At 40.9% G+C, this 27,932-nt stretch overlaps 1 protein-coding gene across 2 annotated transcripts in view; it reads right to left on the reverse strand.

The window, feature by feature from the left end:
* The window catches only part of LOC136877044 (kielin/chordin-like protein), a 70,609-nt gene extending 45,092 nt beyond the window's left edge, over positions 1 to 25,517 (reverse strand). Inside the window, exons 1-4 of one of the 2 annotated variants that reach the window (XM_067150859.2) lie at positions 25,437 to 25,502; positions 14,650 to 14,745; positions 7,986 to 8,127; positions 4,486 to 4,598 (exon numbers count right to left, since the gene is read on the reverse strand). In XM_067150859.2, coding sequence (XP_067006960.2) covers positions 4,486 to 4,598; positions 7,986 to 8,127; positions 14,650 to 14,745; positions 25,437 to 25,485 — 400 coding nt within the window. In that variant the 5' untranslated portion in view covers positions 25,486 to 25,502. Of the gene's footprint in view, positions 1 to 4,485; positions 4,599 to 7,985; positions 8,128 to 14,649; positions 14,749 to 25,436 lie in introns of both variants that reach the window. The other variant, XM_067150851.2, reaches the window with a different exon arrangement.
* Between the last annotated feature and the right edge of the window lie 2,415 nt (positions 25,518 to 27,932).

Genomic DNA, 27,932 nt, shown 5'->3' on the forward strand with positions numbered 1-27,932 from the left:
AGCACGTCGTGCTGAAGACATGTTTAAAGAGGCAATGGTAGAGTTCGTGGGTCTGAAAGTGAACTATAGACCAAAACTGCCCAAAATTCGAGGAACACCAATGAGCAAAACCCTCATAAGTACTGTAAATAACATCCTACAGCAGTATATATAATAATCCAGTAGCATAGAGGAAACAAACGCCCTCGTTTATTGCGCAGCAATGACTGTGGTTAGGCTGAACAACCAAAATCTAAAAGCCATCTCCAGAAGCTCTTGTAAGAACGCAGATTCAGAATACATTCCACCATGGCAACGTCGATTACAAAGTGATATCCAAGAGCTAAAAAAACCATTGGTCAACTTTCTGCATACCTCTGTAACAAAACTAAAACGAAAACTAACAGAAACTTGAGGAATGTGTTCAGGAAAATCAACACCCACACAAATGAACCCAAGCACAGAGAAAAGGTCAAAGAATACATTGACGCCCAAAAACAAAAGTTGTGTGCAAAAGCAACAAGGCTCAGGAGGTACAAAGAGTCTCGAGCTAGGAAAATGCAAAACAAACTTTTCTCCAAGAATGCGGGCCAATCCTACAGAACGCTCAAGCAAAACCGGCAAACTATGGCAGAAGAACCTCCAAGTATGCAGGACACGGAAGACGTTTGGAAACGTACTTGGTGTACCAACACAGTCCACAATACAAACAAGGATTAAGGAAGAGAAAAACAACAATGGTTATGCAGAAGTGAGTTTTAATACCATAGAAGAAAGCCATGTGAGTAATGTAGTAGATTTATTTCTCCAGATTGTACAGTTTTTCAACCAAATTAATCTTTACGGAGAAATAAAAGAAAGAACAATCCAAAAGGAAAACATATAGAAAGCAACCCACAATACAATCAAAACAAGATGTAAATAAAAATACCCTATTGAATAGGTCTTCGGCAACACGGCAAACAAGGCAAAAAACCAACAAACACAAAAGCTAACTATAGCAGTCCCTACAATGGACGTATGTCCGAGTGGCGAGCCATTGGTCAGCTGACCGAGTCTTCCAACAGCCATGTGAGTAATGCTGCCAGGAGAACTCAAAGTTGGAAAGCACCAGGTACAGACAAAATACAAAATGTTTGGTATAAACATTTCACTTGCGTCCACAAGAAAATAGCCCAATAATTCACTTATATCATGCATCATCCTCAAGAGTGTCCTGAATTTCTTACATCAGGAATTACATACCTCCTCCCTAAGGAAGGTGGAAATGCTAAAGATCCATCAGCTTACAGGCCAATCACTTGTCTACAAACGATCTACAAACTTTTTACATCCATGCTCACAGAAGAAATGTATAAACATATCAGCAACCATAACATTCTGACTGAGGACCAGAAAGGATGCAAAAAGTCATCACTAGGATGCAAAGAACAAATAATCATAGACTCCGTTGTAACACAACAGGCAATACACTCACAAACGAACCTGTACACAGCATATATAGATTATCAGAAAGCATTTGACTCGGTTCCCCATTCATGGTTAAAAGAAGTACTTCATTGGTACAAGATCAATCCTGCCATAATTCATTTTCTTGAGGTTACTATGAACAATTGGAAGACAGTGCTCTGCAGTAAGACAGAAAATAAATGTATCATGTCCGACACAATTAAAATTGAACGTGGTATATTTCAAGGAAATTCATTAAGTCCTCTGTCGTTTTGCCCTGCAATGAATCCCCTATCCAATCTTCTAAAAGCTACTGGTTTTGGATTTGATATTAAATATAACAATAGGAAACACAGAATATCTCATTTGTTTTATATGGATGATCTGAAAGTGTATGCCCACAACGAAACACAAATAAGCTCCATGCTGAATATAATAGACTCCTACTCATCTGATGTGGGAATGACGTTGGGAGTAAAGAAATGTAAGCTGCTAACAATTGAACGTGGTCGGTACACAAACTCCCAACCATATGAGCTCCATACCGGATCTTTAATTGAGGGAATGACACAAACAGAGACATTCATGTACCTTAGATTTGCTCAGAATGCAACTCTGGAGCACAAGAAAATCAAACAGGAACTCATTGATAAATGTACATCGAGGTTGCATCAGATATTGCGCAGCTACCTAAATGCCAAGAAAAAAATTAAAGCAATAAACACGTACGCTATTCCAACTCTTGTTTATTCATTCGGAATTCTGAAATGGTCTGCTACAGAAATAGACAGCATACAAAGAAAAACGAGAACTTTGCTCACCACCTGTAGATTACATAATCCAAATTCATGCATGGAAAGGGTCACTCTCCCACGAAAATTGGGAGGCCGAGGAGTACTGGATCTTCAAGTTATGCTCCTGAATTAGATAAAGAACCCAAGGAGATACTTCCATAAAACGCAAGAAAAAAGCCTTCTCCATAAAGCTGTAGTACTTGCTATCAAGTACACTGTTCTGTACACATACAATGCCTCTGACCCACATACAAATTACCAAGTATCCCTGCAAGAGAAAGAAAGGAACTGGCGAGAAAAGACCCTCCACGGAAAATACTACAGCAATCTAAACCAACAGAGCATAGACAAGAATGCGTCGTGTATGTGGTTACAAAGTGGGCGCTTATTTGAGGAGACAGAGGGATTTGCAGTTACTATACAGGACCAACTAATAGCTAAAAACAATTACAAAATGTACATCATCAAAGACACCAGAGTACTCTCCGACAAATGCAGACGATGCTCCGTTCATCTCGAGACCATCGACCGTATCACTGCGGGCTGCCCAGTACTTGCCCCTGTGGAATACACGAGACGACACAATCATATCACGGGAATCATACACCAGGCACTTGCTCAGGAAAACCAATTAATTCAGGAGCGTATCCCTTATTACAAGTACCATCCAACACCACTCCTGGAGAACGAGTCGATAAAGCTTTATTGGGACACTGCTGTAGTGACAGACAAAACAGTCAACCATAACAGACCAGACATCATACTGGTAAACAAGAAAACTGGGAAAACTTACATTATTGAAATCGCTATCCCCAATGACACCAACGTTGACAGGAAGTACCATGAAAAAATCTCCAAGTACAAAGAACTTGCAGAAGAAGTCAAGAGGATCCGGAAGATGAAACTGGTACGGATAGTCCCTGTGATTCTGTCAGTCAACGGCCTCATTCCACACACACTTCACAAGAGTCTGCGAGAACTGGGTCTTCCACCGACCATCTACAGAATTATGCAACATTCTGTCGTCCTGTCAATATGCAACATTGTGCGATCGTTCCTCTCGGAAGAATGAGGATTCCGTGATCTACAGTTTTGTATATACCTGTACATCAATATTTGTGTTATAATGTGTAAATACTTCAATTATTGTAAGGGACTTGGTGCATCCCGTGCCCCGTTACTACTCATATTTCCTGTGGAGAAGTGTATGAATAATAAAAAAAAAACCCATGGCACTACAGCCCTTGAAGGGCCTTGGCCTACCAAGCGACCGCTGCTCAGCCCGAAGGCCTGCAGATTATGAGGTGTCGTGTGGTCAGCACGACGAATCCTCTCGGCCGTTATTATTGGTTTCCTAGACCGGGGCCGCTATTTCACCGTCAGATACCTCCTCAATTATAATCACGTAGGCTGAGTGGACCTCGAATCAGCCCGCAGGCCCAGGTAAAAATCCCTGACCTGGCCGGGAATCAAACCTGGGGCCTCCGGGTGAGAGGCAGGCACGCTACCCCTACACCACGGGGCCGGCGTATGAATAATAATAATAATAATAATAATAATAATAATAATAATAATAATAATAATAATAAAAACAGCTAATTGTCTAACATGCTGATGGCAAAACTTTCCAGTTTTATACCAGCAGTTTGACTTGGCACATCTACACATTTATATCTCTCAGCGGGTGGGCAATAGGTTACTTTCACAGCAACCCTTGCCAGTCGTAAGGGGAGACCAAAAGTGCCCCCCCCCCCAGGGTCTTTCAATTTAAGAGAGTGGGTTAGAGGCCGCTAAGCTCCAAGATGAGTTTGAAACTGCTTCCTTTTACTTACGGTGGACTCCTCACATATATCTTACCTATCCGACCTCCCTAAGTCAACTCTTGTTCTCTTCTGATCCCGTCAGTAGTAGGTTTGCGGGGCCTAGCGATTCTCTCATTTCCATGCCCTTCATGCTCCTTCTAATGCTTTTGTCAATACCTTCATTCTTCAACGGTTTCTACCTCTTCCCTTTTCTGATTATTTTAAGAGCCCATTTGTGTCGCCTATTAAAACAATAATACCTACCACCACCCTACAAACATTCTATATGAAAATAACAACAATAATCGTATCCACTCACATCCGCAAGGCCACTACAATAACAGCACAGGTTATCAAACATGTCTAACACACACAAGTGCATGAGGTTAACGAACAAGGGTTCTCTTGGCCAATCATATTTCACTTAGAATATAGTATTGTGGAAGAAGATTAATACTTACCGCACACTATTTGAGTCGGACAGCACGTATCTAGAGAGGAGAAGGCTCTGATACAGCCTGGTTTGAGTGGTTGGTAGTGTGGGCAGTCCACCTCCGGACAGTTGAATGTTCCTCTGGAACACCGTTAAGTGTTTTGTATAAGTTACGAGGTCAGTTTACATTGCGCAAACACAATAACCTTGTCCCTCCTAAATCTAACTAAACACTTACCTGAGAAACTAACAGTCTATCAGAACAATAATACCCTTAACTGCTGCTGGTCTTTGGAGACGCCAAAGAGTCATTTAATGCCCATAAATATAATCACACGTGTACCTAGAATTTTAAGACCCCTGAATTATGACCAGGTATCAATACTGACCCCGCAACATTGGAACAGGAATCAACAATTTAACCAAATCCGCCACCTGTGCAACACAGAAACGAACGTGCAGTGTCATGTTACCAGATCAGCAGAAATTATATACCTTACTAGATGTACGGAATTATAGTATTTTCCAAGATTTTATTAAAAAGGTATCGAACAAAGGTTTTTGATGTTGAATATGATGATAGAATGCAATTATGATTTATTGTAGTGGAAAAATTAAACCAGTTTTACATGTCCTTGATCCACTTGAAATGAGCACAATGTAACTGTCTTAATTCTCTTAGATCTCAGTAAGGCCTTCGACTGTGAAAGATACAGATACTCTGCTAAATAAATTATGAACCCCCAATTATTCAGCAGTGCACTACTTTAATCCTACTTCTTAGTTCGCCAATAGTGCATATCATTTGGTGAAAATGTCTCTTCATTACGAGGTGTTTAGGCAGCAATACCGCAAGGACCTGTGCTAGGACCTCTTCAATTTTCTACGTTTATCACGAGATTATCTCGACTAATAAAATACAGCGACCAGTACACGTTTGTAGACGAACTAAACATCTACGCACTTGCTCATCTTCGATACATACATGCCGTTATAATGGACATAAACGAAAACTTTAAACGCATGTGCCAGTAAACTCAGGACACTGAACTTAAAGTAAGTGCATTGGACGGTATATAAAGGAGGCTGGACTCTCCATAAATCAGTCGATGACGAGGACCTGCTACAAGAGACGAAGTTTGGTATACTGTTGCTGACGATGGTGATCTCTATTGAAGAGATGAATACGAAGATTAAAGCTGCCTGGATAAATTACTGAACGACAACAGGCATCATCTGTGATTGCATTATGAACAACCATCTGAGATAGAAGATCTATCGCACCATTGTCCGTCCTGACATACTCTATATTCCAGAATGTTGGCCGGCTGTTGGCTATATGCTATGGAGACAGATGACCATCAGTCACTGGAGTGGATCGTTTTTTCGGTGTAGTTATGATCTGGTGTTCCACTGATCCAGGATAAAATGCTCAGAAGCCCACCTATGACGATGGTGTATAAACATGGTGCGTCCAAAAGCCGAGAGGACTGTAAAGATGTGCCACGCACTGGAGGTCGTCAGAAGGACACTAAGTAGCGACCTAAGCGACGATGGTTGATAAGCTAAACACGTCAACATAAAGAGCTTAAATGCATCCCTTAACAATACAGAAGAAAATGGAGAATGTAACCCCCTGCCACTGGGCGGTACGAACGCGGAGGCTGTTTCAAAGCCACGGTCTCAGGATTTCTTGGCATGATATACGTATGCACAGAGTACTTGACTGGACTCTCCTCTTGCAAAGGTTGAGAAATCACGCTATTTTTAATCTCCGTATACTCGATTACATCTTCAAGGTCTTTTTGAGCTTATCTGTAAACATAGGATAAGACCTCCTTGGTTGCGGCCCATGGCGTTAGGCCATCTCGGTTTTCTTAGGGTACGTCCATAGTGCACCGCTTCCCGCTTCTCGCTTTGTCGCGTTACGTTGTACATTAGCTCTCATAGGCGCTGTCTGCGATAACTGGAACTTACTCGATTCTCTTTGACTCACTCCCTCTGCTTATTTTTCATTAACGGTATCTTGAACCTTCTTTAAAGCAAGATTTTTGGTATTTGGAAATCATCACAAAATTCAAAAACATTTTACAATTGTGCACGTCCTTAGTCAGTTTCTATTACAAATTTTATGGATACCGACAAGTATCGCGTAGAGGAGACGAACGATACATCACGGTACTTGGCATCGCGTTCCGGGTCCTTGTTATACCTATTTTACCGCACGCTCGGAGCTTTGATTTCACCACAAAATGACGCATGCGCGCACCGCTCAATATTATGCCATCTGACGTTGAAATTTCCGTAGACTCTTTGGTCCTTCCTCTTTTTAATTATTATATTTTTGTTAGATTTTATCGTTTTGAAATTATAATAATTTTATTCGTTTAGAGTCCAACTATACTTACGGTTTTCGGAGACGCAGAGGTGCCGAAATTTTGCCCCGCGGCAGTTATTTTACGTGCCAGTAAGTCGTCGGCTGGTGAAGCATACGCGGTGCGGTTGCCTCCTTACAGTTCTGATAGAAATGGGTTCGTGACTCCCAACATTCAACTGGGCGGTGATCTGACTCACAGTAACCCGTTGAGCGCCCAGTATGGTCTTGTACAGGCGACGTGATGTTCGTTCTTTAACACCCGTGGTCTTCCCGTGCGGTGGTTTTCGCGTGTGGTAACATTCTCTCTCTGCGATATTGAAGATCCACCCTCGACACTGTTGACCTCGGGAACTCGAATTCCCGTGTAATCTTCACAATAGTATGACTGATGCGTCGTGCGCCGATGATAATCTCACTCTCAAAGTCGGTTAAGTCGCGATTTGTTGCCATCTTCACTACACTGCTGTCTGGCAGACTGCTCAGCTAAGCTGCAGCTAGCCGCAGCGCTCAGGGTGTAGTTTTTCCAAGTCTCTTTCTGGAATGGGATTTGTGAGAAAAAGGCTGAACAGATTTCGATGAGCGATCCCTCATTTTAAAACGTATTTCTTCCAAGAAATAGTCATTTTTGTAGAATTTTCCTACATGCTTTCTAATTTTCTTAGTTTCTTCAAGTAGTTCCAAGGTCTTCCGCTAGACATTATGTAGTAACTGACGTAGTTCCTAGGTCCTCCACTACATACCGTATGGTAGTCGGTATCATCGTTACTAGCACTACAGCGGGATATTTGCCAGTTTCATTCAGTAGTGTGTTGGCGTAATGTCACGATTGTAGCGTGACGATACAATTTACTGTGGCTTGAAGCTTTTTTTGATACAAACCTAAGGAGTTCCCTTCGCTATATAAAATTTATTAAACCTACCATGTCTACTAAGGGGCGTCCGTATGGATACTGTCGTTTATACAGAGTCTCGTCTGAGAGAAATTGAGCCCTGATTGTTTTAACTGCAGCAAGCAGATCGCAGAGACAGAGTATAGTTTCACCCAGGTACCTTGAAACCATGATTTTGTTTTTGTTGCAATATTCAAAGGTTCGTAAGGTTTTAAAGATTTTACGACAGACTACACTAACACAATATAAGAGAGTACTTACGGTTGAGTATCATTTGATGCATAACACACGCAGCCGAACTTACAGCCACTAAGTCGAACATCAGTAGGTAAGAATTCTCCGTCATCAAACTGGCGTCCTTGGAACGTACACTTTCCAGGAGTTTCTGTGTCTAACACATTACCTGTAACATGATAATTTTTTCACTTTTAGAAGTACGTGCATGGGAATTGGGGTCAATAGAAGAAAGCCTAGGATATTTTTGACCATTCTTAATGTTAGTCTACAAGGTGTTCCCCGGGGATATGCTTTAAAATATTTCCTAATAAATTGACCTATTATTGCGATTGTTTTCTTAAAAAAATACAATATGAAGAACATTTAATTTAACCTTTCCCATGAAAATGGAAATAAAGCAGAAATTTTTGTTCTCTTGTACAAAACTGAAGAGGAAGAGAAACGTATCATTAAAGATGCGCGAGAGTAAATGTCACAAGTAAATAAAATGTCTTTGAAATTAACACATAAGAAGTATGCTATCAGGTTTGAATGGTTTAAATATACCAGGTATTGAACTAAACGAAACTACGGAACTAGTTGCAAATACAGGCACTTAGTTCATTCACGGAGACTATCAGACTGAACGCTAAAAGGTATAAGAGTTTGTAATAAAGGTCTATGAATGAATGAATGCATATATGGATATTTGTATGTATGCATGCATGGATGTATTGAACCCAACTGGCTCATGTCATTGGCATATAGATATAATATAATGTTAAAAGTAATATTAAATGAGGTTGAGTTCATATTTGAAGCAGGATGTGTGTAGCAATCCGGCTTGCTCAGTTATATCTTTAACGGCACACGTGTAAGAAGCAGCGGAAAATGCATCAGAAAAAGGGTCATGGAATTTTCCACTCTGAAGAGAGAGAAACGTGAGATTGATAGGAGACAGAGATACTGAATTAGGTTGGCAAGACTTTCAAATCAACGAATCACGAGATAGCGCGCGGAAAGAGGAGCTGATGTAGCAGCAGAAATACCAATGTGAAAGCACTGTGAAATATGTCTACATCCAGAAGAAGTGATTATTAAAAGCAAATAAGACTTTCATACATTTATAAAATGTAATTAAGAAATCCTGACAAATTTCTGTGATTAGAATTATAGTTACCACAGACAGGATTTGAGGAAATTGTGTGGGGAAACCCTGAGACGTTTAGTCTATCAGGCACGCGGACTGGATGACTCCAAGCGCTGAAGACAGCCACTCTATTCCAGCTTCGGGACTGAATGTGTCGGACGAGTGTTGTGATCGTCGCCAAAAACGTGGAGACTGAGAATTTGTCAATGTAAAGGAACAATAACTTCCTCTGATTCTGGACTTAATCCGCAGGAAAGTTTCCCATAAGGGAGTTGATAATATTAAATCATTACAGATTAAATTACAACGTATAAAGTGCCGAGAGACTTTTTCAAGCAATATTAAACTCAGTTAATGACGAAGTTGCGGACCACGATGGAGCTTGAATTAACACTGAATAACAGATTCCGCTGGGAATTGTATATCGATTAAACTGTTACGTGGATGAAGTGTTTTTGGGAGGAATTTATCTACTGTGTTGTGTAATTTGTAATATAATTGATTTGTATGTCTTATGCTCAGTGAATCTCAGGAGTGTACTAATTGTGCCGTACGTAAAATTGTGTCAGGAATATGATCTTCGAGAGGAGACTTATGGAGAAGAGCCCTAAAGACGGTAGTATTTCCACCATGATGGAGTGAGCACCGCATCGAAGGGCCGACCCGATGGCTGAGATGGCGCATTGCTGAATCATGGAGCGGACCGGACAGGGATGAGTACATCTGATTTTATTTAACTTTATTACATGCATGACCAGTTGCCCGTGTAAATTTGTAAATAGTAACTTCTTGCATGTAACGTTTAAGATTTGTTTGATTTAAATATGTAGCAAGGGTCAGCTAGTTGTATGGGGTTAATGTGTAGTACTAATGCCTTGGGGGTTTTGTATTTGCGTATATAATATTCGTGTTATAGTGTTAATTTGAAATTCAGAATCTATTCTTAAACGTGTGTTATATAATAATATAAGCGTGTGTTAATGTAATATTTAAAAGTTTTGTTGGCATTTACTACATTTTGAGTTGTTCATGGGGCATATGAGTAGTAATAGCATGTTGCATGATTATTTTCGTTCTTTGAGAGAGATTCACAAATTTGGTGCTACGGATTTGAACCAGTGACCATCAGTCAGGATTACAGTTTATGTTTAAAGTCAGTGTTCATGTATAAGTGATTTGATTTTTATTAGGTTAACGATATGGGCTGTGAGCTAGTTAATGTTTTCCAATATTTCATTATTGAGTTTATTTTTTGCCTTGTCTGAGATATGGTACTTAAACATTAACATTCAGAACGCTAGTGAGAGGAAGAGAACCAGCGATAAGTTGAATGAAATATGACGAAGTTAATATTTGAATGCCAGAGATTGAGTATCCTCGAGGAATAATTTTTGCGAATCCTGGTGAGGTTTGAACCAATGGACGTTATAATTGAAGGCAATATATTGTGTATTCTTGAATGTAGATTGCGAGGAATATTTTGTTACAAGCCCAATGGAGGCTGGATTATATGAAGTATTTGGAAGAGACTGAATGAACTTGCCTTGAGTACGGAGATATCGTCGAGTGATGACAGATGTATCAAGCCTAGGGTGCGAAGAAAACAGATGTGTTTATTTCAAGTCAAGCTTCTCCACGGCACAGCGTTCTAATGTGAAGATTATACTTCGTTGAGTTAGGGTCATTGAAGACTAATTACGATGTTATCTTATATAATTCCAATTGATCAGGTAGAACCACAGCACAAAGCTATTTAAGTATTTAACGACATCTGAGTATCACTTTAGTTAAAGATTACGGAATTTCAGGTCACTGTAATTGAACGTCCTAAGGGACGCATCTTCGACTCTCGACCAGGTCAATGGACTTGGAGTTCACTGATGACCATCATTGAGGATTTATTTTGTTGTTATGTGTGTATTATATGTTTATTGTGTATTTGGCAACGCAAATTCTGTTTTGTGGTTGTTGCAATTTTATTGATTGTGGATTTAGTTCCATATGGTTGTTATATTTGTGGCAGGGGTTTTATTCCCACTACAGTAAAATCAGTGTAGATGTAAGATTGATTTTTGGGGAGAGTTTTGTTCATTAATTTGATGTAGAGCCCTTCGCTACAAGTGTTCTTTTATTCAGTGGTTATTATTAACGTGTAGTTTCCATATTGGTGGAAGTTAGTTTTGAGTCAGCTGGTTATATGTATGTGTGAAGTTACGGAAATATTTTTTTAAAAATCAGATTTTCTCATGTTGTAATTAGATCGGATGTACTCGTCAGTCCGCGATCGTTTCGTGATAATTATCGTAGAGGAGATGTAGAACGTCATGGAAGATGAATTAATGAACTGATATATTAATGAATTCAATAATTTGATATCTAGAAATTCGACGTTTTAATAATATTCGATTTGGTTGTAATAATGTAACTTAATATTGTTTAAAAGAACGTAACTTAAATTAACTTGTAAAGGTAGCACAGGTCAACTTAGATTTTTTGGAAATAATGTTCAGTAATTTAATTAATGAAACCCAATAAGAGGTAATTAAAATGGAATGATTAATAATTGAAGTCGGTAAAAATTTGTTATAACGAAGCCGTAAATATCGATCCATTCAACTATGTAATGATGTTTTAACCACTCAATATGCATTTCCCTAAGAAGTTTGAAGTTAAGAAAGAGTATTGTTATCTGTCAGTAATTTAATGAGTGGAATTGAATTAAATTTGAAACAGGCCGACTTATTAAATTTGACAAGTGAAGCATTGGTGCTTATTGAAGATAATATTCGGAGGATATAACCGATGTTGTCACACTGATAAATAATTGGGTTTCAGTTGACCTAGTGAGAGTTGAGTAACAAATTTTATTCTTATAGCGTTGTGAATTTTCTTTAATTTTTCGTTATCGTTTTGCCAAAGATTTTAAATATATTTGTTTGCCAAAAGGTTCTCATTCATAACCTTTTTATTTCTTCTATTTTATCGTTCAGGCTTATTAATTTAAGATTGGTTCATTCGATTTCAAAATATCACCGGGGATCACCCGTGTACGACCCTGGGATTGTAGCCGGCGCCCAAAATCATGGGCTGGAAGGGTAGAGTATGTATGTAGAGTTGGGACTTAATAGAGTAAAAGTACTCGAATTACTTGAAACGAATTGTTTAGCTTTTTTATTTATAATCGTTATTTTTCAAAAATGTACTTTTTACTCGTAAGTTAATTCTCGAAGTAAAATTGTAATCCTTACATTCCTGTAATTGCTACATTCTCGTAATTTATATACAGTACGTCGCATCGGGAGCTTGGCCAATTTGGAGCCCTAGCACTCTCAGGGCTTTCAAAGAAGGATATAAATTCAAAGTTACGATTTGCAGCTTGTTGTGGTTACCGACTGAGATTTAGATAATCGTTTACTTTGACTCTGTGAGTTTGCACGTTGTCGATAATAGAAAAGGAATACACATGAGGCGGTGAAGGGATTATCGAAACTCTATTCCCCCTTTTCAAACAGTATTTTGAATTATATGGCCCTCAAGTCAAGAGCATGCGTGTCAAATGCAAACTTTGCTTGGGAGCAATCTTTGACACTTGCAAGGTTTCGTATTTAGTCTCACTCAGTGATGACAGCCGCTTAATGTCTCTACGCTAAAACAAATACAACAACTTAAAATGAAGTAATGTATTCATCGTTGCAAATTTTGATATCATACCAGCTCCACGTGAAAAAGCTAGTGATTTTCTAAAGATTAGTATTCTTTGAAGTAATTATAATTGTAATTGTAACCATTATTGTTGAAAAATAATTTGTGATTGTAATTGATTACGATATTTCTGAGGTAACTGTAATTCAGTCCATTTCTTTTATTTTGTACTTTTATCAACACTTTTTGTATGTATGTGTGTATGTATGAATGTATGTTAAAAAGTATCATCTTTCTTTACGATAAAGCTTGCCTTGGATACCATGAAATGATCAAGACCCAAGATTTCCAAACCATATTCCACCCCTTCAGCCTCTCCAGCATACACGTACTATTTTTCAAAACAATGGCTATAGGAAAAGTTAATGTCTTTACTGTAAGTCTGAACTCAGTTTTTGATTCCGTACATACAGAATTATTTATGTGATGTCCGAAGAAAGTTTCTGCAATAAAGTTCATAATTTTTGATACATCGGCGGTATGTTGCTCCTCTGACTTCTTCCTGTGACGGTTCTTGAAGTTTTCAATGCAAATACTACCCTTGCAGGAGCTTCGTCGTTGAGATGAAGCAAAGTCAAAGCAATCTCCGTACAGGCCATGAAGGCCCTTGGAGGAGTGGAAGGTAAACCTCGGCACGTGACGGGGTAGAGTGGTTAGCTCTACGCCCGGCCGCCTTTGCCCCCAGGAATTAACCTGGTACTTATTTTTGGTGTAGGCTGAGTGAACCTCAGGGTCATATGCACCTCCTGAAGTGGAAATCTCGTTTCTTAAATTTTACGATTTCCTGACGGGGATTCGAACCCACGTCTTTCCGGGCGAACCAAGCACGTCTTTACCGCCTCGGCCAGGCAGCCCCTGGTAGAGATGAAACCTCGTGAAATCTTTTACTTTTATTAGCATCATCATGGTACGCTATAGTATATACGATCATTGTAATGAACTCACGTGATTTAGTTGTCAGTGGGTGAGGTTACAATAGACACTGTGGACCAGGAAATCGTCCCTTATCTTCACAATGTAGGAAATAAAAACGCTCGTCTTGTATCTGTGAACGACCTTCATAAAATTCTGTCTTTGAAAGCTCTTTGAGAATGTATGAGCGAGATAATATTTTCCATATCCACGCGACCAATATTCTTGACGTTATAATTGTTTTCCCTACAAGAATTAGGCTGCACGTATGTGGTGGAGGAACAATGTAAAGTTGTTATCAGGGCAAAGAAACTCAATGCGAGAGCCTTATCAACTGGGACTCGTGGATAAATCTATTTCAAATTCTCCGAAGTGTCGCCTTGATGAAAGGTTGGATTTATGATTGCTCCTTGGGTCAAGATGTTTCTAATTGATCATTGATGGACATGCAACATAAAGAAGAAATAATATTATAAGTGTGTAAGGAGCTAATGATTAGTATAGGAAGGTGTGTCTACCGTTATTAGATTCCAACAACCTTACATACGTACAGATACATACCCTAGTGTCCTATACTATGGTTAAATTATAATTTTCAAGAGGGTAATTAAAACTCCACTTCTAGGACATGAGAGCGAGAAATATAACACACCCATCTTGAGATCAATACAAACACATTTCCGTTTGATGTATTGTTGGCGAAGCAAATTTTCTACCCGAGCTCTGCCTATGCGTCTGAGCAAACTGCTGGTTAACTTGGTCTTGAAGACATACTTAGTCTTCAGTTACGAGGCTGTTTTGTTTCAACACACATGAAATCACATAGGTTTGATTATGGAAATTGTCTTTCAAAATTTAAATGCAGCAATGACTCCAGTTTCTAATCTGAGGATTATGTTTTCATAAGGAGTGTTACAAAAAGTAAGATTGGATAATTATACTCACTACAGTCGTAAAAGCCTTGCCCGGAGACTGCCAAGCAGCCCAGGTCCTCATAGAAGTTGCTCATCCTCTGGTAGTCAACATCGCCAGGTGTTAAACCTGCTGTAAAAATAGAGAAGTATTTCACTAACGGAGAATGATGAAACTGAATTGAGAAAAAAATTGAGGACGAAATTCATAATATGACACTATGATAACATGTTTAGGAGTTTCGTATCAATACTCAGCATAGGCCAAATGGCTTACCACAACAACGTTAGTATGCTTTCTTTTAGGAAGATGATCAGTGGTTCCTTGAACATCGAAATAAAAGGAAATTTTCAACCGAGCAGTGTACCAATCTGAACAGCTCCAGTACAATGACTGAATAACATTTACAGTGTTAATACGTGTTCATTAATGGGAGTGGTTTCATGAGGATGGAATAATGAATGGAATAGTGGCGATGAAATGTATATAATATCATATTACAGAAAGTAAATCCATACCAGTAAAGATCTAAGTCACCTCCGTACAGGCCATGAAGGCCCTTGGAGGAGTGGAAGGTAAAGGCTTCCACCATTGTTAACCTCGGCACGTGATGGGGTAGAGTGGTTAGCTCTACGCCCGGCCGCATTTACCCCCAGGAATTAACTCATTTTTACTGTAGGCTGAATGAACCTCCGGAAGTGGAAATCTCGTATTTTAAATTTTACGACTTCCTGACGGGGATTAGAACCCACGTCTTTCCGGGCGAACCGAGCACGCCTTTACTGCCTCGGCCAGGCATCCCCAGTAAAGATAAAGTAATCAAATACTTAACTGATTACGAATTCAATACAGTCTCAGGGAAAATTATACCTTAATATCTTTGAAGAACGAAAAACTTCAAAGTTCTAGAAGTTTGGTATGTTCTGTAAAGGAGGAAGTAACGCTTACAATCTTAGAGCTGTAGAGGAAGAGAGAAGCAATGGATTAATAAGCAAATGTGTGGTTACTTTGCAGAAGAATGTAGCGATAACTTGCCGGAACTTCCTGTTTATCCCTCGCCAACTGTTGATGAAGTATATAGTATGACGTAGTAGCTGTCTCAGTGGACCAGTGATAGTGTCCCACTCATGAGACCTAGTTCAAGGATCGAATTGAAATTGACAAATTAAATTTTTGAAGCATGACTCATCATATCATTGTTGTTGCCATATTAATGACGTATGGTGGCACCCTAAGCGTTACTGAACAAAATTAACTCGTCCATCCGACATTCTGAAGAGTTCCACGTTCGTTGCTCGGTAAAGAATCGACATTAACCACTGAACTAAGGAGTCGGACCGAGTTCTTATTATAAAATTTCCCCTAAATAAACATTGTATACTTCTGGTCTGAACAGATTCATCTCTAACGTGTAGGCTGTACTGTGTGACTCCTTGTAAGGGCTAGATCAAGTTTATTTCTTTCATTTTTTGTCTCAGTCTCATCCTATTCTTTGACAATATGAAAGTGACTGAGGTGGGAGTGATGCTAGTGATGCCATTCCTTATGCAGTCAGTCCCAGTTATGAATGGTGTGAAAATGTTGCTCATAGGTTCAGCTGAAGTACGCATTGCAATGGTCTTGACAGACTGATATGCAACAGCATCTTCTGGCCCAGTGAGGGAAACTACCTAATTTCCCGAGTACGCTTCATCAGTGATACCTTAGGCTACTTATGACAGTTGATGGTAAGTTTGTTGAGAACTCAACATACATATACCTCTGGTAAGAACAAATGAAATGAGAATAATGAAAAAGAGGAAATATACATTTCTCACTAAACGATGTTCCTCAGTTTCTAGTACCGAAAACTGATCAGACCATGGTGCTCTGTTATAATAATCTGAAGTCCTTTAATCAATTCAACAGCCTCTGAACAGACTTTGTGTATCACCAAAGCTTTGAAACTGTAGGGCTAGGGTATGGGTGGAGTTAACTGCTGACACACACAGTACCCTGCCACCTGCATGACCTATTACAAAGTGAGTTTACCAGGGTTTACTGGTCTCTGTGGTGTGGGAGTCAAGATAGCGCACTATGTAGGCTATTCTGAGCACCTGTCTCATATCATGAAATACATGTGCGACGATAACCAAATTACACAAAATAAGCCTAAACTGTTGGCAGCGATTGCTGTTTAAACGAGAAAACAACTAGGTGATCAGTTCCTCGCAATAGTAATTCAAAAATGAACAGGTACAAGTAATAGGGAAATGATTGTAGAAATTAAAGCATTATGTAAGGTGGAAAACTGAGAGGACCTCTCATACCTAAAATCTTGGGCTCAGAAGAGAACAGCAGTTGACCAAATTCAGTTGGACACAAGAAAATGGAAAAAAATACTCGACTTAGCTGAGTTTTCGTAAATAAATGCCACGTCTCACAAACTGTAATACGATAAGGTTGACTGAAGCAAAGAAGTGGAGAATGCTACGCAGCTGTCAGTGAGATAACGCATACCGAAAGAACCACGCTTTAGATTCATATGACAAATTAAAATTCAAGATGAAAACATCTGTAAATAAATAAACTGTTATATTTGAGTAAATGTCCGCCTCTGTGCTGTAGTGGTTAGTGCGATTAGCTGCCACTCCCGGAGGTCCGGGTTCGATTCCCGGCTCTGCCACGAAATTGGAAAAGTGATACGAGGGCTGGAACGGGGTCCACTCAGCCTCGAGAGGTCAACTGAGTAGAGGGGTTCCATTCCCACCTCAGCCATCCTGGAAGTGGTTTTCCGTGGTTTCCCACTTCTCATAACTTAAGGCCACGGCCGCTTCCTTTCCCCTTCCTTGTCTATCCCTTTCAATCTTCCTATCCCCCCGCAAGGCCCCTGTTCAGCATCGCAAGTGAGGCCGCCTGGGCGAGGTACTGGTCATCCTCCCAGTTGTATCCCCCGACCCAAAGTCTCACGTTCCAGGACACTGCCCTTGAGGCGGTAGAGGTGGGATCCCTCGCTGAGTCCGAGGGAAAAACCAACCCTGGGGAGTAAGCAGATTAAGAATAAGAAAAAGAAATTTGAGTAAATAAGAAAAGGACAAAAATAGAACAATGAAATCAGTGTGATAAGAGCCTTTTCGAGGTGTGTGTCTCTAGACCGACGGCAGAATTATTTGGGATAGTAGGCTTACTCAGGGTACAATGGGAACGTATGACTAGGCATTCTATATCACGTATCTTCCCAGATTTCCTCACGAAACTCAGTTGTGCGCGGACAATGTACTGTACTTAGGGCTGTCACAAGGTGACTGACAACTCTGCGTGCACGAGAAACAGCTGTTACGATCGCAAGCCCAGGAGGTAATCAGAAAACGCCAGACTGGAGGGGTGTTTATTATACTTTCTTAGCTATGCTTTTTTTCCTGCAAGTTGCTTTACGTCGCACCGACACAGATAGGTCTTATGGCGACGATGGGATGGGAAAGGGCTAGGACTGGGAAGGAAGCGGCCGTTGTCTTAATTAAGGTACAGTCCCAGTATTTGCCTGGTGTGAAAATGGGAAACCACAGAAAACCATCTTCAGGGCTGCCGACAGTGGGATTCGAACCCACTATCTCTCGAATACTGGATACTGGCCGCACTTACGTGACTGCAGCTACCGAGCTCAGTATATAACCATGCTATTCGTTACAATCCATATACTGTATACACTCTTTCATATATGTATGTTCATAATTACATGTATTCAACAGGGCGTTTGTATAATATGCACGAAACAACATTCTTTGTTATCATCGTGTACCAGGAGAATATAAAATTAATTTAAAGGTTGCCATAAGCGATGAAGTACAAAATAAAATAATTGTTTTAAAGGATTAACATGCTCAACTCTCCTACGAACAATTATGAAGCAGAAAGATACCGAATACTTTGTCGCTAGTGTATCGCTTCTGTAGCAAAATGTTCTACTTTTATCAATTTAAACGGCCGAGTGAGTTGTCCGTGCGATTAGGGGCACGTAGCCGTGAGCTTGCATTCGGGAGCTAGTGGGTTCGAACCCCACTGTTGGTAGCTCTGTTGATGATTTTCCGTGGTTTCCCATTTTCACACCAGGTAAATGCTGGGGCTGTACCTTAAATAGGACCATAGTCTCTCCCTTCTTACTCCCTAGCCCTTTCCTATCCCATCGTAGCCATAAGAGCTATCTGTGTCAGTAGACGTAAAGAAAAATGTAATAAAAATAAGTAAATAAACGAAATAATACGCTATGATAAAAGTAGTATTTCTGCAAACAACCATGTTGATACAAAGGTACCCAAACGCGCATTAACAAATTACTGTGTCGATCGTTATGTCACAGCCTATGCAGCTGAATGTTTCAACCAGTGGCGTATGCTGGTATCAAGATGTGGGCTACCACTAGACTTAGACTTAGACTAGACTTTTCGATAGTTGGTTTAGGGAACATCAAGCCTTAAGCATTTTGAGCTGCTTCCAACAGCCAACGGAGCTGCCCGCTGTGTTGTCAAGGCTGCTTCACAAGCTAATGCCCTGGCCTCCGCCACCGCCAATACTCAACACCTGATCAATCGAGTTGGTAGCCTAAGGTTTAGCAAATTGAAGTCCAGCTTTGAGGCTAAATGGATAGAATGCTTGCCTTTGGTCCGACGGCCCCGGTTCAATTTTCAGGATCAGCCCCCTCATACTGTTAATTCCCCTGGCTTGGGAACTGGGTGTTTATGACGTCTTCGCCATTCATTTTATCCTTATTAGGTCGCCACCAAGCTTATGTAGATGCCATGCGCCATTATTATTATTATTATTATTATTATTATTATTATTATTATTATTATTAAGATAATCGTTAAATAACAATGTTGAATTTTACAGCGGTCGTACCCATCTTTCAATGGTTAATTATCTTCCTCGGAAGATCAGTGGTGGTGTCCGACCCATGATCACGGGTTCGATTCCAACCAACAAAAGAGAACACTAAACCTGAAAGATTGCGTTTCATTTTAGCAGATCTACCAATAAAAAGAAAACTATATTACTCTTATAACAGCAGCCCTGCAGTGCAGTGTCTTCCTACAAGGATGTAGAAGTAAACGGGAGTGAAATCCCAGCACTCCGTTATCTATATATTTAAGACAGAAGGATGAGGTGAGGAAGTATATACGATGAGAAACGCATGGTGATAGTTAGCAGTGGCGATCTGACGGACCGAAGCCTAGCACAGCTATCCTCCGCCGGTCCCCGCACCTGTAGGCAGACAGCAGCAAGCCGCGTGAGGCGAGTCGATGGGAAGGGACGAGAGTCTGGGCTGCAATATTAGTCTCCGAAGCCTTGTTCTCAGAAATACGTGCGACGTGTTTTCTCATTGCTTTCAAGGTTTGCAAATGGAACAATGTGTCAGATGCTTACAATATAATGTGCTTTAGATTTCCATCGCTCGCATTTGAGATTTGGGCTTCACTGATAGCCTTGGTAGCCCTCAGTATACGCCACTGGTTTCAACCATTGCTTGTAGATATAATAATAGTAATAATAATAATAATAATAATAATAATAATAATAATAATAATAATAATAATAATAATAATAATGGCGTATGGCCTTAGGAGAGGCCTGGTGCAGGTCTTTTTCTAGTAGACGGCCTATTAGGCGACCTGCATGTCTGTGAAGATGAAGATGAGGGCCCTACCTAGGATGATTTCTAATGTTGAATACGCCACACACATCCAGCCCCCGAGCCATTGGAATCGAAACCGCGACCCTCTGAACCAAAGGCCAGTATGCTGACCATTCAGCCAACGAGTCGGACAACTTGTAGATCAAAACACGTAACTAAAGCCTGTCACCGCTAGGCGTGCACAGCTCTCAGTGAGCAACGTAGGGAAGTATGGCAATTCGGGTTCCCGAGATCAACAGTGTCGAGGATGGATCTTCAATATCGCAGAGAGAGAATGTTACTACACGCGAAAATCGCTACAAGGAAATTAAACATGTTCTCTACTTGTCAGCAACAAGCATTAATTAGAGGAGAATACTCCATGTCGTCAGAATAATGTATCAAATGCCCTTATTGTAAGATGCATTTCAGAGTGGAAAGTCTTGTCCGAGGTGGTGTTCAAATCTCAATAAAGTTCACTCCTCTCTAACTTGTGGCTAGAAACAGAATCGCTGACAGCTGTGTATTACCTCATACAGAGGACAAGCACTGAGATACCTGGGTTCAGATGACGTCAGAGACGGCCAAGCGTAGTGGGGAAACCTGCGCGTGATACCTACCTCTTACTCGAACTGCCTTGCTTGTAATCATGACACTGAAAGCGCCACGCACAAAACTTCGCGACGGGTTGAGATCACCAAACTACAGCTTCGGTAGTTGTAGGACAACGGGCATGTCATCGATACCGCCAAATTTTAGTAGTCCCTGCAATGAGTGCTTCTACCGAAGAAAAAAAAAAAAGTTCAGCAATGTAAAACCATTCAACACCGAAAAGCTGGTACAATTGTCCCTAAGAATGTAAATTACTTACTAGTCCATACGTGTGCTCCTTTTGTGCTGTAACTCACGCGTGTCTGTGTTATGTTATACATATTTTGATGAATTATATTCCGAATAACGATGGATTCAATAAGTGACTGACAACCTATAACTCATCCCAGTTTTGTTGTATTATGCTACAGCAATATCAAGCACGCCTGGTGGCCATAATCATTAAGGCGTGAACTCTATATGGTCTACCACCGTGGTTAGCCACTTCGAGCCCCGTTGGTCGAACCATTTTCACCATCAGAATGTTGGACGGCAGGGTAGGAGAGGTGGTGGTATACAAATTATAATCACTAGATTGCGTGCCAAAAGCCTGGATTAAATTCCAAACCTCTCCGCAGTGCTCATATGGAGTGAGGGCACATGACGCTGTTGATGGTGATTCGTCGGGTGGCGACGTTAAGCGTTGAGCAGAACCCTTCGTGCTATTCGACAGGCGTAGGCCGTGTGCAACCCTCTCCCTTACTACTGTCATATGTGACATCATTAATATCTCATTAACTCATCTGGCGAGGAAGCCTCCATGGCTCACGCGGCAGTGCTTCGGCCTCTCACCACTGGGTTCCGTGGTTCAAATCACTGTCACTCCATGTGAGTCTTGTGCTGGACAAAGCGGAGGCAGGACATGTTTTTCTCCGAGTACTCCGGTTTTCCCTGTCATCCTTCATTCCAGCAACACTCTCCTCTATCATTTCATTTCATCTGTCAGTCATTAATCATTGCCTCAGAAGTGTGCAACAGGCCTCGGTAGCCGGCACAATTCCTATCCTCACCGCTAGATGGGGGCTTAATTCATTCCATCCTTGACCCTGTCATTGACTGGAAAGCAGGTTGTAGATTTTCATTTTAACTCGTCTGATGAGGTTGACGTCAGGAAGGGCATCCGCTCGTAAAACCTAGCTATTGGTAACAATATTCACCTCAGTTCATACCCGCCCCCCCGCAGAGAAATGGCTCAAGGGTTAGACATACATACATACATACATACATACATACATATGTGTCAGAGCATGATCGCATTTTAATGTAAAATGCGTTTCCTATTCAGTAAATTTAAGCATTATCGAGTATTCAAGAAGAAATGTATTTTGCATATCGACATCTAATAGGCAGTTCTTCTGCCGTATATTATTTGCGTCATTAACATGACGTTTGAAACTGAATATGTGTTACACCAAGTATTAGTACTTTGTGGATCAGACTGAAGGCTAGTCAAAGCCAATACGCTAGCTCGCCGCTCTATTCCATTTCGGCGATCTGTGCTCCGCGAGGTGTGTTGAATTATCTAAGCCAATCCGCTAGCTCGCTTGACACGAATCAACTCATCAGAAATGAGCTGATATGAGTTGGCACATCGCGATCCATGCCTCTGATCATGAAGTGTGATAACAGCATTAATTTTATTTACAAGTTGCTTTACGTCGCACCCGCACAGATAGGTCTAACGGTGACGACGGGATAGGACAAGGCCAGAAGTGGGAATGAAGCTGCCGTTGCCTTAATTAAGGTACAGCCCCAGGATCGGCCTGGTGCGAAAATGAGAAACCACGGAAAACCATCTTCAGGGCTGCCGACAGTGGCATTCAAACACATGATATTGTTTCACCAAGATGGACACAGCTCGGATCCTGAACGATGTAATTATGTGGGATTTCGGAAATGAAATGTCGTTATAATCACGGTCTTCACAAATACCACTGTCAGCATTCACTCTGCTTCGCTTTGGAAAGTTTTCAATTATCAGATCATTCTCTTCATGTACCCAATTCTAGTCAACGCACAGATCATTCTTTTTGCTAATATAATCAGATTCACTACCAATAACATCTCCTGCGCTTTCATTTTCACTAGAATCGGGTAACACTACGTGCACTGGGTCACAGAGAATTTTTCGTCATTTACACTGATAATATGAGAGTGTAATACATCAAGTAAACATCATAATATTATTTAATTATTTCTTAGCTTATCACGTAGTATTTCAGTAGGGTAGAATATCATGCTATACCATCAAAAGTGTTATGCAATTATTAGTAGAGAATAACATAACGATATTTAAGTGGTAGGAAACAGCTGAGACATTAATCCTAATGAAAATATGTTGCCTAGCTTGAAAATATTTGTGTTCAAAAGACATTCCGGCAAGAAAATTGAGGCTATTGTCAACAACTGGTTTCGGATTATTTGCAAGGAAAATATACAACGTTTTGTGAACTCTATTCCCCTCAGAATAAATGCTGTGATTAAAAGTACAGGTTATTCAATGAAGTACTACTATATCTTGCTACGTAGTGAATGCAAAACACATGGCACAGAAAGGTCCACCAGCCCATTAAAATTTAGTTCCTATACAAGACTAGTACAACGATATATTAGGATTTAAGGTCGACAATACTGACGAAATTATTATTGTGCCAATGGTAATTCAATGATAGAAACTGTACTGAATTAATGAAACGAATAATACGTTAGAATAAAATAAGAGTACATTAAGCCAATGAACACGTATTGTGTAGACTGTGAACTTTTTACCGAGTCCTAGGTTCTACACTTGTTAAAGTGGCAAGAACGCTTACCACCAAATCACATAAAAAGTACAGATTCATCCACAATGTTACCGTACACCTTATCCGCAGGGAACGCCCTCCTAATATCCTCCACGATATTTAAGTTCAGATTTAAGTTTTACAGTGTTCATTTAGCAAAGTACTTCGAGCAACCTAACTAAAAAGTTCATACTAGTGGTACATGTATCATAAAGGCATGCAATAAACAGCATGTTTGTAGGTTGGTCTTTTCATTGAGGCGCGTTGCACAATGTCGGTTTTCGTGCGTTAAGTTGCCTCGTTTTACATTACTGAAATTGCGTATGGCTTTTTAGTGCCGGGAGTGTCCGAGGACAAGTTCGGGTCACCTGGTGCAGGTCTTTTGAATTGACGCCCGTAGGCGACCTGTGCGTTGTGATGAGGATGAAATGACGATGAAGACGACAGATACAGTCAGTGCTCGTGCCAGCGAAATTAACCAATGATGGATAAAATTCCCGACCCTGCCGGGAATCGAACCCGGGACCTCTGTGACCAAAGGCCAGCACACTAACCACTTAGCCATGGTGCCGGGCGTTTTTCATTACTGGTATTCAGATAGCAAGCAGAGCAATATCGATCTTAAGGACTATAATTATTAAACGGTTTGCGGATCGTCATAAAGTTTAATAGGTTGGTGGACCACTCTGTATAAAAACTTAGTGAAAATTTAATGTATTTTCACAATTCTGCTTACCTGGGGCCGGCAGCTTCTACAGATTCAACCCAGTTTTAAGATCGACGCCTTTTTTTGGCGTCAACGTTATGCGGAACGATGTGTTCACCATTGCGTATTTGTGTGGTGTTTCGGCACGCAGTTGAAACTCCTAATCCGCCCGGGAATCGAACTTGGAAACCTTTGAATCAACAGCCAGTACGCTGACCATTAAGCCAAGGAGCAGGACATACATGTATTTTCATAATCATTACGTTTAAGTGCTTTTGAAATAAGTAAACTTGTTTCGCTGAAGAATGAGTTATTTTGTGTTTAAGTGTCCCTTGCACAATCAAATTCAAAATAAATTCTTCTTCTTCCTCTTAATCTGTTTACCCTCCAGGGTTGGTTTTTCCATCGGACTCTTCCGCTTCAAGGGCAGTGTCCTGGAGCTTCAGACTCTGGGTTGGGGATACAACTGGGGAGGTTGACCAGTACCTCGCCCAGGCGGCCTCACCTGCTATGCTGAACAGGGGCCTTGTGGAGGGATGGGAAGACTGGAAGGGATAGACAAGGAAGAGGGAAGGAAGCGGCCGTGGCCTGAAGTTAGATACCATCCTGGCATTTGCCTGGAGGAGAAGTGAGAAACCACGGAAAACCACTTACAGGATGGCTGAGGAGGGAATGGAACCCCCCCCCCCTCTACTCAGTTGACCTCCCGAGGCCGAGTGGACCCCGTTCCAGCTCTCGTACCACTTTCCAAATTTCGTGGCAGAGCTAGGAATCGAACCCGGGCCTCCGGGGGTGGCAGCTAATCACATTAACCACTACACCACAGAGGCGCAAAAAATGAATTCAATGCTTGAAAAATAAAAGATCGAGTATTATGGCCGCACCACTGTACATACATACATACATACATACATACAGTACATGACAAAAGAATATGATTGTAGCTCTCCAGGAAGAACGACTTTATGAATATTTATTTGAAAATCTCCCCAATTTAATTAAAATTGTTCAAAATGTGAAATGTGACACTGACCTGCTACCAAAGTCATCAAGAATCCAAAAATTAGGCTTGCCCTGAGCATCTTGACGCACTTGCTAATTCTTCTCCTCTCTGCGAAGTTCTCAGTCCGATTCACCTTATATGTACTGTAAGTTGTACATGACGTCACTGGGCGTGTAGTAAACCTATTGTTTCCAGGAAGACATGGTCAGCCGTGCAGGAAATCAGCAGTATCTGCAACAAGTACGGCGAAGCGATAATGTCATGCGGGCGAATACGAGTTTCTCTGTGTATGTATTATGGCTGATAAGACTAAATGGTAATTACTACCTGTCAGCTGGTGTACAAGTTGGCCTGTCTAATCCAACACTTCGATAGGGACATGAAGAGTTGAGGTAGGCTCGATACCTGTATAACTTAGGTCAGGTTGGGGATTATTATTTCACGGGTTGAAATTACCTGGCTAGCATTCATTGTGGTGTAAACAAGTCAAAATGACTTCACTGATGTAGTGTTGTGGAGGCCCCTAGATGACATAATAATACTCAAAGTGAAAGCAGGCAACAGAGCTGACCACCTGGATTACGATGACTATCTCTTACCCGGAGGCCCCGAGTTCGATTCCTGGCCGGTCTAGGGATTTTCATTTTGGACTGAGGGGTGGAGTTTGACTCATCTTCATGAAACCAACTCAGAGGCTGTCTGATGCGAGAGGCATTGAACCCTGTCACGATAGCCAAGCAGTATGGTTCAGGATATATTCACGCATTCCAATATCTGCCGGTCAGATGGATGGACAACAGTAGTCTTGGCAAGTCAAGGCCACGTTTGGTTGGTTGGTTGGTTGGTTGGTTGGTTGGTTCTTTTGAAAACTTGCTCCCTATGGACAGTCAATTGCTCCATGTCGGAAATAGAAGGGTCGAAACACATTCTTAAATTTTTCAGCCATATATTCTAGGCCCACTTAAAAAAATATCATAATAATTTCCCCCGGAGTGTTAGCTAAAGAAGTCCATGTCATTGCCACGAGGTTAGCTACCAGCTAGTGACGGTTCAACAAACGAAGAAGAAGATATTGTTATATAGAGTATATCCTTAACTGAATTGTCAGCATAAGGGGTTTTGTTTCAGAGAGTCATATGTTCGATTCCCTGCCTAGTTCGGAATTTTAACCGTGTCTGGTTAATCACCTAGGCTCAGGGACTGGACAACTGCGATCCGTTTAATTCACGCCTCTTCATATATACACAATACATCACACTAATATCCACATCAGAAACAGGTAGTAGTGAATACATCCCTTAACATATCTTTGGCATCGGAAAGGGCATCCAGAAGTAAACTGGGTCAAAACTACTAACTGTGTCGACACCAAAATGACTGAGTAAATGCCAGGAATAAAATGGGGGAAGAAGAAGAAGAATCATCACTACAGACTAGAACTGTCTCCGTACAGGCCTATAAATACCCATGGAAGTGTGGAACAGGCAATGCTCCCAGACCCACGTTTCATTTGTCGTTTTTAAAATTCCCATATTCTTGACGCAGAATCGATCAGTTACTAGCCCCCAGTTACTAGCGAGCATTTTGTAAAACTGAGCCTGCCTAGCCGAGCCGGTGGGAAAACATTTCCCTTCAGAAAGTTCAGACCTAGAAACAAGACTATCATTTCCGGTGAGATACATAGCCTCCTCAAGCTGCACCAGAGATAAGTCTTCATCTTCCTAGCATTTTTCCCAATGTGTTGGGCAAAGTGACTTACTTGGCCCAGTTTTACGGTCAGCTACCTTTCCTGACGCCAACGCTTTGTGAAGGGTTGTATTCACTATTGTGTGTTTCTGTGATGGTTGGTAGTGTAGTGTGTTGCAGGTAGATGCAACGAGGTGTATGAGACAAACACAATCACCCGGGTTTCGAGTCAGATAAATTAACAACACGCAGCTAAAATCCTCGGCTCGGCCGGGGAATCGAACCCGAAGCCCTCAACCGAAAGCCAGTACCGCTGACCATTCAGCCAAGGAGCCAGCCTACACCAGAGATGAGTACCAGATTAATTTCTAGAGGCAAAGGTTACCGAGCATGGAGCTAACCACTCTATCCCACTAAGTACGAAGGTTACGGATAGAGTAACTCTTCCACGAACTTTCAAGGTCTGTAACAGACGGTCGTGATCTTGTGAGAGAGACTATTGAGTGTATTTCCTGGAACTTCTTAATTACCTCGTATAAATAATAAAAGAAATATTTACGTCATTCTACAACTGCAAAGTAGCTTGAGTGGAGATGCAGCGAGTATGATATTAAAATTAGCATTTTCAACACTAAAGCGATATTTTAAACATATGCAATTGATGAAATTAATAGTTTACTTATTAGAACTTACTTTATTATTATTATTATTATTTTGTATAAAAGCCGAAGCCAGGTATTTATATAAGTGGAGGTACTAACCTCCCCTTGTGCACCGTCACTGCATTGTCATACGTAGGCTGCTTACCGTGGAATGCAGACTGAGCCGTGGCCCGAAAAC

This window comes from Anabrus simplex, chromosome 1, assembly GCF_040414725.1.
Source record: "Anabrus simplex isolate iqAnaSimp1 chromosome 1, ASM4041472v1, whole genome shotgun sequence".
NCBI classification, from domain to species: Eukaryota; Metazoa; Arthropoda; class Insecta; order Orthoptera; family Tettigoniidae; genus Anabrus; species Anabrus simplex.